Here is a 12,799-nt window from a genome sequence, read left to right as displayed (position 1 = left end):
AGCAGTTAAAAATGTAACCACTTAGAATCATGTCAAATTCATTCTGAGTTTGCAGGCCATGAGGAGAGCCAGATTTAGCTGGTGGGCCACAGTTGGCTGACCTGTGCTATATAACACTTGAGTGCTCATTGAAATTACCAGGGGAGCTTCAAAAATGCAAGCCCTAACCCTGTAATTCCTGAGTCCCATCCCCGATAAATTCTGATATAATTGGTCTGGGATGAAGCTGGTGCATCAGGATTTTCAGATGCTCCCCAGATTATTCCGATGTGCAGGAAAAATGGAGAACCTCTGCTCTATGATGTATTCCAAGAAAGTTAATTTTCTTTTAAGCATTTCTTTTTAAGATTTTAGAATTTGGCAGTGTCACCAAATGTCTGAGACCAGAATTATATATTGTAACCTGAGAGCAGGGTTTCTCACTCTTGGCACTGTGAACCCAAAACTATCTGAGATAGGTCTCAATCAATTTAGAAAGTTAATTTTAGCAAGGTTAGGAACAGGCCTTTGAAACAGCCTCAGGAGATCCTAATAACATGTACCTAAGGTGGATGAGGCACAGCTTACTTTTATACCTTTTAGGGAGACATGAGACATCCGTCAATACCTGTGAGATGTACATTGGTTCAATCTGGAAAGGCAGGACAACTCAAAGGGGGTCAGAGGGTGGCTTGCAGGTTATAGGAAGATTTAAAAATTATGTAAAGACCTGGAATCCATAGAAAGGAATGTCTGAGTTATGATGATAAGTGGTTATGGAGACCAAAGTTTTATCCTGTAGATGAAGCCTCCAGGTAGCAGGTTTCAGAGAGAATAGATTGTAAATGTCTCTTACCAGATTTAAGGTCTGTTGATGTTAATGCTGGTTAGCTTTTCCTGAATTCCAGAAGGGTGGAGGGTATAATGAGGTATGTTTGAATCTCCCCTCCATTCATGGCCCGAACCAGTTTTTTCAGGTTCACTTTGGAATCCCCTTGGCAGAGAGCAGAAATCTATTCAGATGGTTGGGTGGGGAGGGGGGTGGTGCTTAGATTTTTTTTTTTTTTTTTAAACGGAGTTTCACTGTGTCGCCAGGTTGGAGTGCAGTGGCACAATCTCAGCTCACTGAAACCTCCAACTCCCTGGTTCAAGCGATTCTCCTGCCTCAGCCTCCCAAGTAGCTGGGATTACAGGCATGCGCCACCACACTCAGCTAATTTTTGTGTTTTTAGTAGAGATGGGGGTTTCACCATGTTGGCCGGGATGGTCTCGATCTCCTGACCTTGTGATCCGCCTGCCCTGCCCTCCCAAAGTGCTGGGATTACAGGTGTGAGCCACCCTGCCTGGCCCAGAGTTATTTTTGGTTTATAGCACTATTGGCATTTTGGGTGTGATCATTCTTTATTTCGGGGTGGGGGCTATCCTGTGTATTATAGGAGGTTTGGGAGCATCCCTGGCCTCTACCCACTAGATGCCAGTAGTGTCCCCTCACCCTCAGTTGTAACAACCAAAACTGTCTTCAGACACTGCTAAATGTCCCTGGGTGGCAAAATTGCCTGGATTAGGAACCAGTGGTCTAAACGATATACATGTTTTTTATGCTACCTCAGAGAATTTCAACATTGGAGCTATTGACATTTGGGGCTGGATAATTCTTTGTTATAAGAGCATATTCTGTGCACTGTGGGTTTTGAGCAGCATCCCTGGTCTCACTAGATGCCAGAAGCACCCTCTCCCCCAGCTTTGGCAACCAAAAATATCTCCAGATATTGCCAAATGTCCCCTGAGGGGCACAGTCACCCCCTGTTGAGAACTGCTTGGCCAGCTCAGAATCAGGGAAGCTTCTGTCCACTGACATTCACTGCTGCTTCTCAGGATTTTCACTCCCTCCATTTTCCCATTGCTTGTTGCTTGAAAGTTGTAAAGCTTGGTTCCTGCATCTTTTCTTTTTAATTTTGTGGCTCATTAAGAATCAGTAATATAGCAAGGAAGGCCCCATGTAGAGAGGTAAGGGTTTTGTGTGTGTGTGTGTATGTGTGGTGTGGGGGGGGGTGTTTGGGAGGGGGTGTGTGTGTGTGTGTATGTATGTGTGACATTCATTCCCTGGGGAAGAATCTGAGCCCTTGTTCCTGCCAGCCCTCCGTCTGAGCCAGCATTAAATCTGCAGCCAAGATCACAGACAACTTGGGCAAATCACTTGGCCATTATGAACTCACAGCCATGGCAACGGCCATCCACAAGCCTGAGGACAAAAAGTGTTTTATTCTGTTGTTCTGCACAAAAGGTTCTAGGGATGCTGGAGACAAAATAGCCTTTGAGAATTAAAGGCATTGATGTGTATTTTTTTCCCTCCCTACTACATGGCTTATATTTAAACTGTCTTAGGCTAATGTACACTGTAATTTTTGTGTGAATCAAAACCTAAAATTCTTTTTATCCAGAGGCCAGCTAAATGAAGGCATAAGACATGAGCCCAACAGAGGCTTTTAGGGTTTGGTGAGAGGTATTGAGAATTACTATTAAAATGTGCTAGAAAGCCTGGCATTCTAGCCTGGCCAACATGGCAAGACTCCGTCTGTACTAAAAATACAAAAAATTAGCTGGGTGTAGTGGCGCGTGCCTGTAATCCCAGCTACTAGGGAGGCTGAGGCATAAGAATCACTTGAACCCAGGAGGTTAAGGCTGCAGTGAGTGGAGATCACACCACTCACTCCAGCCTGGGCAACAGAGTGAGACTCTTTCTCAGGAAAAAAAAAAAAAAAGCCTGGCATTGATTTTTATTTTATACATGAATATATCACAGTCATCAAAAAAAATGCTTTCCTTGCTTTTTCTCATTCACGTTACCCAATGTTGTCATTGCTGGTTTGAAGCTTGGGAAAATTCAGTCTGTGGATTTATAGGAGCATCCAAGAAAAGCACTGATTTTCCTTAGCTATCGTAAACTTTTAACAGCATGGTGTTCTGCTGGTACTTGGCACCACCCTTATATTTAAAAACATCAGCTTGCCTATGACTACTAAGGACAGCCTGAATCCCAGATCTACCTCCTTTGTGTGCACAGGCACTCCCAGCACTGCAGTGGGTAGGAGTGTGTGTGTTTAGAAATCTGCTTTCTCAGGTGACTCAATTCCTGTCTTCTCAGACCCTGCCTATGGCATGACACTAAAGCATGAAAAATTCCAAGGTTAATAGTTCTTGCTTGGCTCACAAAAATGCACTCTAGCTGCACTCTTTTCAAGACGGTCGAACAACTTGGAACATTTTGTTTTTCTTCACTGTAGTCCTTGGAACTTGCCATTTGATTCACAAGTGATTGGAGGGTTATGGCCAAACCCAGTGGGCCACGTCTTAGAGAAGAAACATCACACGCCATTGAATATGAAAGCAGGCACTTCAGACAGACTCAGGATGCCACACCTGAGACTGGGAAGATGCCACTGTTGACTAGAAATGGGCTTGTCAAATTTTCATGTGCACACAAATCACCCCAGAGGGCTTGTTAAAATGCAGATTCTGACTCATCTAGTCTGGGGCCATGCCCAACATTTTTCATTTCTCACAGGTTCCTCCCTGCTGAAGCTGATACTGCTGGTCCAATGAACACACTTTGCAAAGTACATGGAATTGACAAATGGTCCACTCGTATCTTTTCTTGACCTCTGATAGTTTTCCTTGTTGCCCAGTAGAAGCTGCCAGCATTCAAGTTCAACTCTTCTCAGCTACAGATCCACATATCCCTTCACATCATCCAGAGTGATCTTTCACAACCCCAATCTGTTTCCCATGTTTAAAAATGCTCCCTGGCAGACCAGGCATGGTGGCTCACACCTGTAATTGCAGCACTTTGGGAGGCCGAGGCGAGAGGATCACTTGAGCCCAAGAGTTAGAGAACAGCCTGGCTAACATAAGGAGACCCTGTCACTACAAAAAATTTAAAAAATAAAAAATAAGCTGGGTGCAGTGGCATGGGCCTGTGGTCCCAGCTACTTAAGAGGCCGAGGTGGGAGGATCGCTTAAGCCAGAGACTTCAGTGCTGCAGTGAGCAGTGAGCAGTGATTGTGCCACTGCACCCCAACCTAGGCAACAGAGCAAGACTGTTTTAAAAAAAAACAAAAAAAAAAAAACTCAGTGGCTTCCCATGATTTTGAAGATAAAGTCCAGAATTCTTAAGGTGGCCTGGAAAGCCCTAGGTGGTCTAGCTCCTATATTACCTATATCCTCTAGCTCCTAAATAAACACATCTAGCTTTTTCTTACTAACTTTTTGCAGCAGTTTTGGTTCCTCCAGGATGAGTGTGTGATATGTGACTAAATTGCCCAGTGTTCAAAAATATCATGCACACTGTGACCAGAGGTGGCTTCTATACTGACATAGAAGGTACAGTGGAGAGTGATCTGTTTATAGATGGTTGGATATCTACCACACATGCAATCTTAACCCTGAAGATAACTGGTCAACTAAGCTAGAATAAGCTCTACATCTAGCTGTATTATGTCCCATAAACTTTTCCCATATTTTATGTCACTACCTTCTAGTCATGTTGGCTGGCACAGTCCATAAGAGTTTTATCTGTGCCAGTGGAGCAAAGATGGTGATTTCTGTTCTATAGGAGCTAGGGTTCCTACAGCCACAAATAAAATCATCTGCTGAAAACATAAGAGCATTGGCATCTGCTGAGAGAGCATGATTCATTGAAGTGATCCCCCAAATTCTCGAGTTTCTGGTTTTCTCTGCTGTTATAAAACTAGATCCACAGCATGAGCTGTACAGAGTCCTTGAGAGATTTAAATTGGAGGGAAACTTTAGCTTTGATCTAGTATTGAATTTGGGATTGAACAGCATCATTCTTCTAACCCCACTTGTCTTTTTGAGCCTGGGAGCAGCTGTGATATTTCTTTGGAATGCTCTAACCATTTGGATGAAAGACTGTTTGAAGTGGCAACTGTGGATTTGGAAGGACGAGTTCTATCATTAAAGGGCAAGTGTGCTACACCATAACACCTAACTCTAACTCCAAATGATGAAAAAGGGTGTGGGTTTAGTTTAAAAATATATATATTTTATATATATATATATTTATATATATACACACATAAATTCAGAGAATTAATGAACAGTTTTATCTGGTTATATGTCATTGTCACCACATCAACTGTTTAAGTATTCTGGATACTAGGTCTTTCTGTAGAAGGACCCCTCCAGTATGAATTATTTGCCCTTCTGTCCTTCCCTGTCTGCCTTCCCTCCACTCCCTTTCCACTGGCTCTGCAGGGGTCTGTATCTTTACCCCCATCATGCTGGACTATAATAATTGTGTTACTTGTCTGCCTGCAGTATTGGATTTATCTTGAAGCCAAAAAGGTATCTTATTTCACATTTGTATACTTGGCACCCAGTAGGTCTTCACAAAGTACTGAATTAATGAAATCCAACAGAAAATCCAGTTAGAACCCAGCTCACATTATAGAAAATCAAATATGTGACAATTCAAATGTCTTCCAAAGCAGTGTTCTGTGATGATGAAATGTCCTATATCTGTGTTGTCCAATACAGTACCCACTAGTCCATGTGACTTTTGAGCATATGAAATGTGATTTGTGCAACAGAGGACCTGAATTTTTCATTTTATTTAATTTTAAATAAATGTAAATAGCTACATGTGTTAGTGGCTACCATTTTGGACCATACAGTCCCAAGGCGTTACATCTTTATCCTTTAAGGACCAGATACAACTTTGTTAGTCAGGAAAGTAGGCATTCATCTTTTTCTTAACATGATCATAGAAGCTGAGAATGTGGGGAGGCTGTGAATGATACAATACCCATGTCTGTTTTCTCTTTATAATGAGATACGTCAAGGCCAAGGATTCTAGTTTCTCTTAGCTTGGGAACCTAGAGAGAATTTGGACTTTGAGTTGCATTCCTCTCACCTCAGTCCCCAGAAAGTCATGTGACAAAATAAGATTGAGGTCTAACATCTCTGCTCACAAATTCCAAGTGTCTGAAGCTCTTTAAGATACTGACTTGCTAGTGAACTTGAACCATATTGTGCACTGGTTCCCTTTTTTTTTTTTTTGAAAAGGAGCCTTGCTCTGTCGCCCAGGCTGGACTTCAGTGGCGCGATCTCAGCTCACTGCAACCTCCGCCTCCTGGGTTCAAGCGATTCCCTTGCCTCAGCCTCCCGAATAGCTGGGACTACAGGTGCAGGCCACCATGCCCGGCTAATTCGGCTAATTTTTTGTATTTTTAGTAGAGACAGGGTTTCACCATGTTAGCCAGGATGGTTCCCATTTTATATAGTTTCCCCAATCCATTTCAGGGAAGTTGGTCTTCCTAAAAACAGCTGCTCATGTTTTGAAATGAAAGGAAGCACAGCTTTCTTATGAAGCCCTGATATTTTTTATTTTCTGAAGCTCTGATATTTTTTGTCTTCCAATAAACTAAAGAGAAAACTAGTAATGAGTTTTCATAGTCATTTTCCATAGGTTTAAGCGAATGCTGTTTTAAAAGGAATGATCACTAAAATGAAAACATTCATCTGTGGTGTTTTATGCTGGGTTGTCATTCCATAACCTAACTGTGAAGACCATTTGGGGGAATTTTTTTTTTTTTTTTTTTTTTGTCTGGCTTAATGTGCTTGCCCTGAAGTAATGAAGTGCCCTTGATTGCTGTTAAACACCATAATGCGTTTAAAGTTCAATTTCCCCGACAAGCCATTTACTTAAGGGTCTGGATAATATAAACAGGGACGGGAGGTTAGGAGAGGTACTGACATTATCCCGAGGCCAGTGCTGCCTTTACTGAAACATAAATGTCTCCAAACTGAAAATGTCACCTGGCTCTGCCCCTCGGGCAGGTCTTTATGGACATCTCAAGTAAAAGTTTATTTTAAAAATGAATACAAGTCTCATCTTTTCAAGATTAACAGTGAGTTACGGCTGTCTCTCCTTCATTCCACTTCATGGATGTTCATTTTGGTTTTGTTTTTTTCTTCTGTTCTTTTTTCTCCTTCAAGTACTTAAATATCACCCACCAGTTCTGGTTTCTGACTCTGAACGTGTGTGTCGGGGAAGGTGGAAGCCGGGGAGGAGGAGGACTGTAAATGAATTGCTTGAGCTGACTGGGCTGGAGGGAAGCATTTTTATTAAAAATTTGAGATAATTTCTGATGTCAACTTGAATGAAATTTGAGTGGCTCTTGGTGACCTTGTACTTCACTGAATTAGGGACCAAAATACTTGTGACCTTTCCAAAACAATCACCTTGCTATTTGTTTGAACCGGGCGACGGCATAATTGCTGTATCAGATTCTCCCAGTTGCCCAGGAGGTCCAGGGCTTGGGGAAATCCGTTGGTTGCTACAGCAGCAGACGTATTGAAACCCCAGAACGGTGAGGCTGGAGACGACCTGACTGTTGCTTTCCTTCACAGAGCTGCAGCTTCACTGCTGTCCTCTTTTGACTGTGTTGGTGGAATGAGTGCTTCTCATAGGCACTTGAGCAGGACTCCCCCAACCACTCAGTCAATCAGGGAAGCTCTAGAATTGTAACTACCTTATAACTCTTTGTCAATTGACTGCTCTGCCATCGCTACCCTTCCAGATTCTGAGCAAATTAAGTTACATTCCCTCTTGGAGCCTCAGGGTCCTCACTGCAGAATGTGAGATCACGGTAACTACCACACTGGCCCTTGGGATGTCGAAGTATTAACCATAGAGCATGAGAGGGGAGATGGAATAATTAAAGCCTTCTCTGTGAATATGTGGTATTCTTGAAGACCAGAGGCGTTCTTGCCCATAATGGCTGTATTTTCTCTCCTTTGGGTCCAGGCTGCTTTGAATGCTGCATCAAGTGTCTGGGAGGAGTCCCCTACGCCTCCCTGGTGGCCACCATCCTCTGCTTCTCCGGGGTGGCCTTGTTCTGCGGCTGTGGGCATGTGGCTCTCGCAGGCACCGTGGCGATTCTTGAGCAACACTTCTCCACCAACGCCAGTGACCATGCCTTGCTGAGCGAGGTGTAAGTATCTGGTTCCCTTTAAAAATGTATCTAAGGCCTGGCCTGGTGGCTCATGCCTGTAATCTCAGCAATTTGGGAGGCTGAGGCAGGCAGATCACCTGAGGTTAGAAGTTCAAGACCAGCCTGGCCAACATGGTGAAATGCCACCTCTACTAAAAATACAAAAAAAAAAAATTTAGCTGGGCATAGTGGTGTGTGCCTGTAATCCCAGCTACTTAGGAGGCTGAGGCAGGAGAATTACTTGAACCCAGGAGGTGGATGTTGTGGTGCACCAGGATGGCACCACTGCACTCCAGCCTGGGTGACAGAGTGATACTTTGTTTTTTAAAAAAAAGTATCTAAGATGCAACCACCTCATGATGTTTTTCAGAAAGACTACAGTGTGCTCTCCTGGCAGAAAATGAATGCTTTTACTTAAAGTTCACTTTATGCAGATAGAAAAAGGTTCATGAGAGAAGGAAAAAGAAAGGGCCTAGAATGTGGTAGATGTTTAGGCCCCAGGGTGGAATGTTACTTGGGAATGTTGGGAATGGCATGGTATGCACATAGGACACTTCACACATGGTAGCTGTGGACGTGGGGGGCTGTGACATGGTGATAGGTGATGCTGCCGATTGTCTCAACAGAGTTGTATTGTTCCCAAGTAACAGATGCCTCCAGTTTTCTCCCAGGAAGTGACCATCCCTGGAATGGCAGGAGCCCTGTTAAGGACTGACCCCAACTCTGAGCCTCCAGGAGCAGTATTTTAACGTTAACTCTTCTGGCAGAAGAGCAGATCCCAGGGCATCCTCCATTGCAGAAGAGAGGAAGGTCCAGGGGTTTAGCAGCAGATCTCTGCCTTTCTTTCTGGAAACATTCTCAATGGAGTCACAGTGACTCCCATGCATAGATTCTCATAACTGTGCAAGCTCAGCAGCAATCTACTTATTTCCTTCGCATGTCTTCCCCTTTCTCCATTTCCTTCATTGTTTCTTTTTCTTCCCTTGAATCTCAAAGTTCCAGTGTTTATGTGTCTTATGATTATAAGAAACTTCTTTACCAGACTGAAAAAGACATGAATGAATTTTTATGGAATGGTCATGGAGTCATGTTGGAGACTCTTCAGTCCTTAGGGAATTTTATTCTTTCTTATCTGTTCACAAATGACCTCCAAAGAAATGAACACAGGTTGGGGAGATTATAAGGAGGGCTCAAGCAGGACAAGGGACTCACTGAGTGCCAACTATGTGCAAAGAAGAAATGTTTACCAAGACTGAACCTGGGAAAGGTGTATTGATTTAATTAGGTAGTGATCTCAATCTGTGGCTCTCAAACCTCTGAGCAGCTTTAAAAAAAAATCCCCATACCTTACCCCAGACCAATTAGGACATAAGCTCTGGGGGCGGGATCCAGGTACCAGTATTTTCCAAGCTCCCCAGGTGATTCCAATGGGCAGCCGAAGGCTGAGGACATGTCATCCATCTTCGTTAGCTTTTGTGAGACAAACTGCATTGTGAATTAACTTTCTGTATCTTAAACCTACTCGACTTACTACTACTTGTGTGGTGGGAGTCACAATGCAAAAAACATCTCCCCAAATTACCCCCTAAAGAAGCCCTGAGTGCCTACTTAGGGGTTTTATCAGAGTGACATGAACCACTAGGCCTGGTTGGGAGGCATTTTGATAGGGCAGAAAGAACATGTTGTCATGGACCAGGGTTCAGATGCTGGCTTTGCCACTAACTGTGTATCCTCTGATGAGGAGCTTAACTCCTCAATACCTGTGTTTTACTTATGTGCGAAATGAGGATTCTAACCCTTGCCGCCCAGGACTCAGGTAAGGATTAAAAGATTACAACTGGATGCTGCCCTGAGCAGAGGAAACATCATTCCCACCTTGGAAGGAAGGCCCATGTTGCTGGGACATGGGCAGGGATGCCGCCCAGGATGCTGCACAAGTACATCAAAGCCATCAGTGGGGCGAGTGATGCGCTCACAGGAACATCCCCGTCATGTCCTCTCTCCAGCGTCCAGAAACGTAGTCACTACCAGGCAGTGAATTTAATGGTTCGGGATCTCTTCTTCTCTTTGTAGGATACAACTGATGCAGTATGTCATCTATGGAATTGCGTCCTTTTTCTTCTTGTATGGGATCATTCTGTTGGCAGAAGGCTTTTACACCACAAGTGCAGTGAAAGAACTGCACGGTGAGTTTAAAACAACCGCCTGTGGCCGATGCATCAGTGGAATGGTGAGTGTGAACCTCTGATAACTGATTGTTTGATGTACAACCAGAGCCATGCCTTGATGTATTTCCTTGTATTTGGCAAAAGCTACCAGGTATCGAGCATGGATGGAGGGTCCATGACACAAATACTGGCCTTACCAATTTAGAGTTAGGACTATAAAAACTTGCAACATGTTACTGATAGCAAATTAAAATCTATGGCTGGTAGAAATAAATCAAATGTTCTCATCAGTGTAAAGGTGAAAAGGGTGCTGAAGATTTTTCAAATGCCAAGTTCCCACTATAGAAGGAGATAACTTTCATGTGGTCTCAGTGCTTCCCTTTGGTTGTCTTTAAATATGGATCATGGCCATAAAGACATACATGGACTATGAAAAATCATCCTGATCCTTCTGTAAATACTTACCAGCACCTGCTGTACAGAGCGCCTATCTGGGCTTTGCTAGCCACTAGAGATGCAAAGATTCAAACACAGCCTTCTTTCTCAAGCAGCTTATAGTCTAAGACAGGGGTTAGCAACTATGGACTGTGGGCAAAATTTGGTGTACTACCTGTTTTTGTATAGCTCAGGACTAAGATTTCTTTTTTGAGATAGAGTATCACTTTGTCTCCAAGGGCAGTGTCACGATCTCCACTAACTGCAACCTCTGCCTCCTGGGTTCAAGCGATTCTCCTGTCTCAGCCTCCCGAGCAGCTGGGATTACAGGCGCCCGCCACCACCACCTGGCTAATTTTTGTATTTTTAGTAGAGAAAGGGTTTCGCCATGTTGGTCAGGCTGGTCTTGAACTCTTGACCTCAGGTGATCCACCCGCCTCAGCCTCCAAAGTGTTGGGATTATAGGCGTGAGCCATCATGCTCAGTCAAGAATTTTTTTTTTTTTTTTTTTTTGAGACAGGGTCTTGCTCTGTCACCTGGGCTGGAGTGCAGTGGTGTGATCATGACTCACTGCAACCTCTCACTGCAACCTCTGCCTCCCGGGCTGAAGCAATCCTCCAGTCTCAGCCTCCCGAGTAGCTGGGACTATAGGTGCAGTCCATCACACTCGGCTAATTTTGTATCTTTTGTAGAGACAGGGTTTCACCATGTTGCCTAGGCTGGTCTCGAACTCCTGGCTCAAGCTTGGCTTCCCAAAATGTTGAGATTATAGGTGTGAGCCACTGTGCCTGGCCGAGAATGCTTTTTATATCTTTCAGTGGTTAGAAAAAATGAGTATTTCATGATACATGAAAATTATAAGAAAGTCTAGTTTTAATGATCCTAAACAACGTTTGATTGGCACATAGCCATGCCTATTCATTTGCACATTAGCTATGGCTGCCTTCATGCTACAAAGCATGAAGCAGATTGGACCAGTTGCCACAGAGACCACACAGTTTTCTATCTGGCTCTTTACAGTAAGATAGCATTTGCTGACCTCTGGTCTAGAGGATGACAGATCTTAATGGGTCATTAAAAAACAGGGTTAAAAAGTGCTTCATCACAAAAGAAAATGGTCCTTTTCCAAGAGGAAAAGGCTTTCCATTGAGAGCCTAGGAGGGGAGGAGGGGAGAAGTATTTATGGAGTTTGATTTTTGGCACATGGAATTTTAGTTTCTAAATGGAATTGGCAGCCTGGTGCCGTGGCTCACGCCTGTAATCCCATCTCTTTGGGAGGCCTAGGCGGGTGGATCACCTGAGTTCAGGAGTTCGAAACCAGCCTGGTCAACATGGCGAAACCCCATCTCTACTAAAAATACAGAAATTAGCCAGGCATGGTAGCGCATGCCTGTAGTCCCAGGAATGTGGGAGGCTGAGGCAGGAGAATCACTTGAATCTGGAGATGGAGGCTATGAATGAATGTAACAGTTTTTCCAAGGACAGCAGGGCTGCAAGAAGGGGACTGCAATGTGGGAAACTCTCCTTTGGAGTCCACAGGCCTGGCCACATCACAGGGGCCTGTTCCTCAGCTCCTCCCCAGTTCCTCCCCAGCCCCTCCCCAGCCCGGACTGTCCTTTTTGCTCTCTCACATCAGCCGTGGGCCCAACTCCACAGTCTGCATTCCACACCACACCTGCCCCTTCCAGGAGAAGCAGCACCCCCAGGAAGTAGTTGAGCAGAACATCATCAGCTGCATGGATCCAGATGCCAATCTTTAGGTTTGTCCGGAATGACCATTTGTGGGACTTCAGAATGGTCCAGCCGGGCTTAAGCTCACATGCCCACCTACCCCTCTCAAGGACAGATAATAGTCTTGACAGATAGTGTCATTTGATGTGATTTCAGAAAACCATGTTCTGAAAAGAAACTACCTACAAGGATGAAACCCATCACTCAATTGCTGAATGATTTAGTTCTTTACCAGTTTGGACCTCCCCAATCCCAAATAGGACCCTCATTTCACATTGGTTTTTTAAGATTCAGTTCATAGAACAAAGGAGTAAATTAATTTATGAGTTTCTGAGTAAATCATATTTCAATAAAGCTGTTAAAAAATACAAAGAAGAGACTACTGTACAAGTCAGGGGAATGGTTACTTTTGTGGAGGAAGGAGGCAGCTGTTAAATAAAATGCCTGTGAAGAACAGAGGGAAAATAGCCA

General features: G+C 43.9%; 1 protein-coding gene across 8 annotated transcripts in view; it reads left to right on the top strand.

Moving 5' to 3' along the window:
* GPM6B (glycoprotein M6B) overlaps positions 1-12,799 on the top strand; it is a 170,773-nt gene that overhangs the window by 146,529 nt on the left and 11,445 nt on the right. For all 8 annotated transcript variants that reach the window (XM_015126948.3, XM_015126950.3, XM_077987944.1 and 5 more), the window contains 2 exons: positions 7,808-7,994; positions 10,068-10,224. In XM_015126948.3, coding sequence (XP_014982434.1) covers positions 7,808-7,994; positions 10,068-10,224 — 344 coding nt within the window. The remainder of the gene's footprint in view (positions 1-7,807; positions 7,995-10,067; positions 10,225-12,799) is intronic.

This window comes from Macaca mulatta, chromosome X (assembly GCF_049350105.2).
Source record: "Macaca mulatta isolate MMU2019108-1 chromosome X, T2T-MMU8v2.0, whole genome shotgun sequence".
Classification (NCBI taxonomy): domain Eukaryota; kingdom Metazoa; phylum Chordata; class Mammalia; order Primates; family Cercopithecidae; genus Macaca; species Macaca mulatta.
The sequence above is the reverse complement of the archived record's forward strand: the minus strand, read 5'-3'. Positions and strand labels throughout refer to the sequence as shown.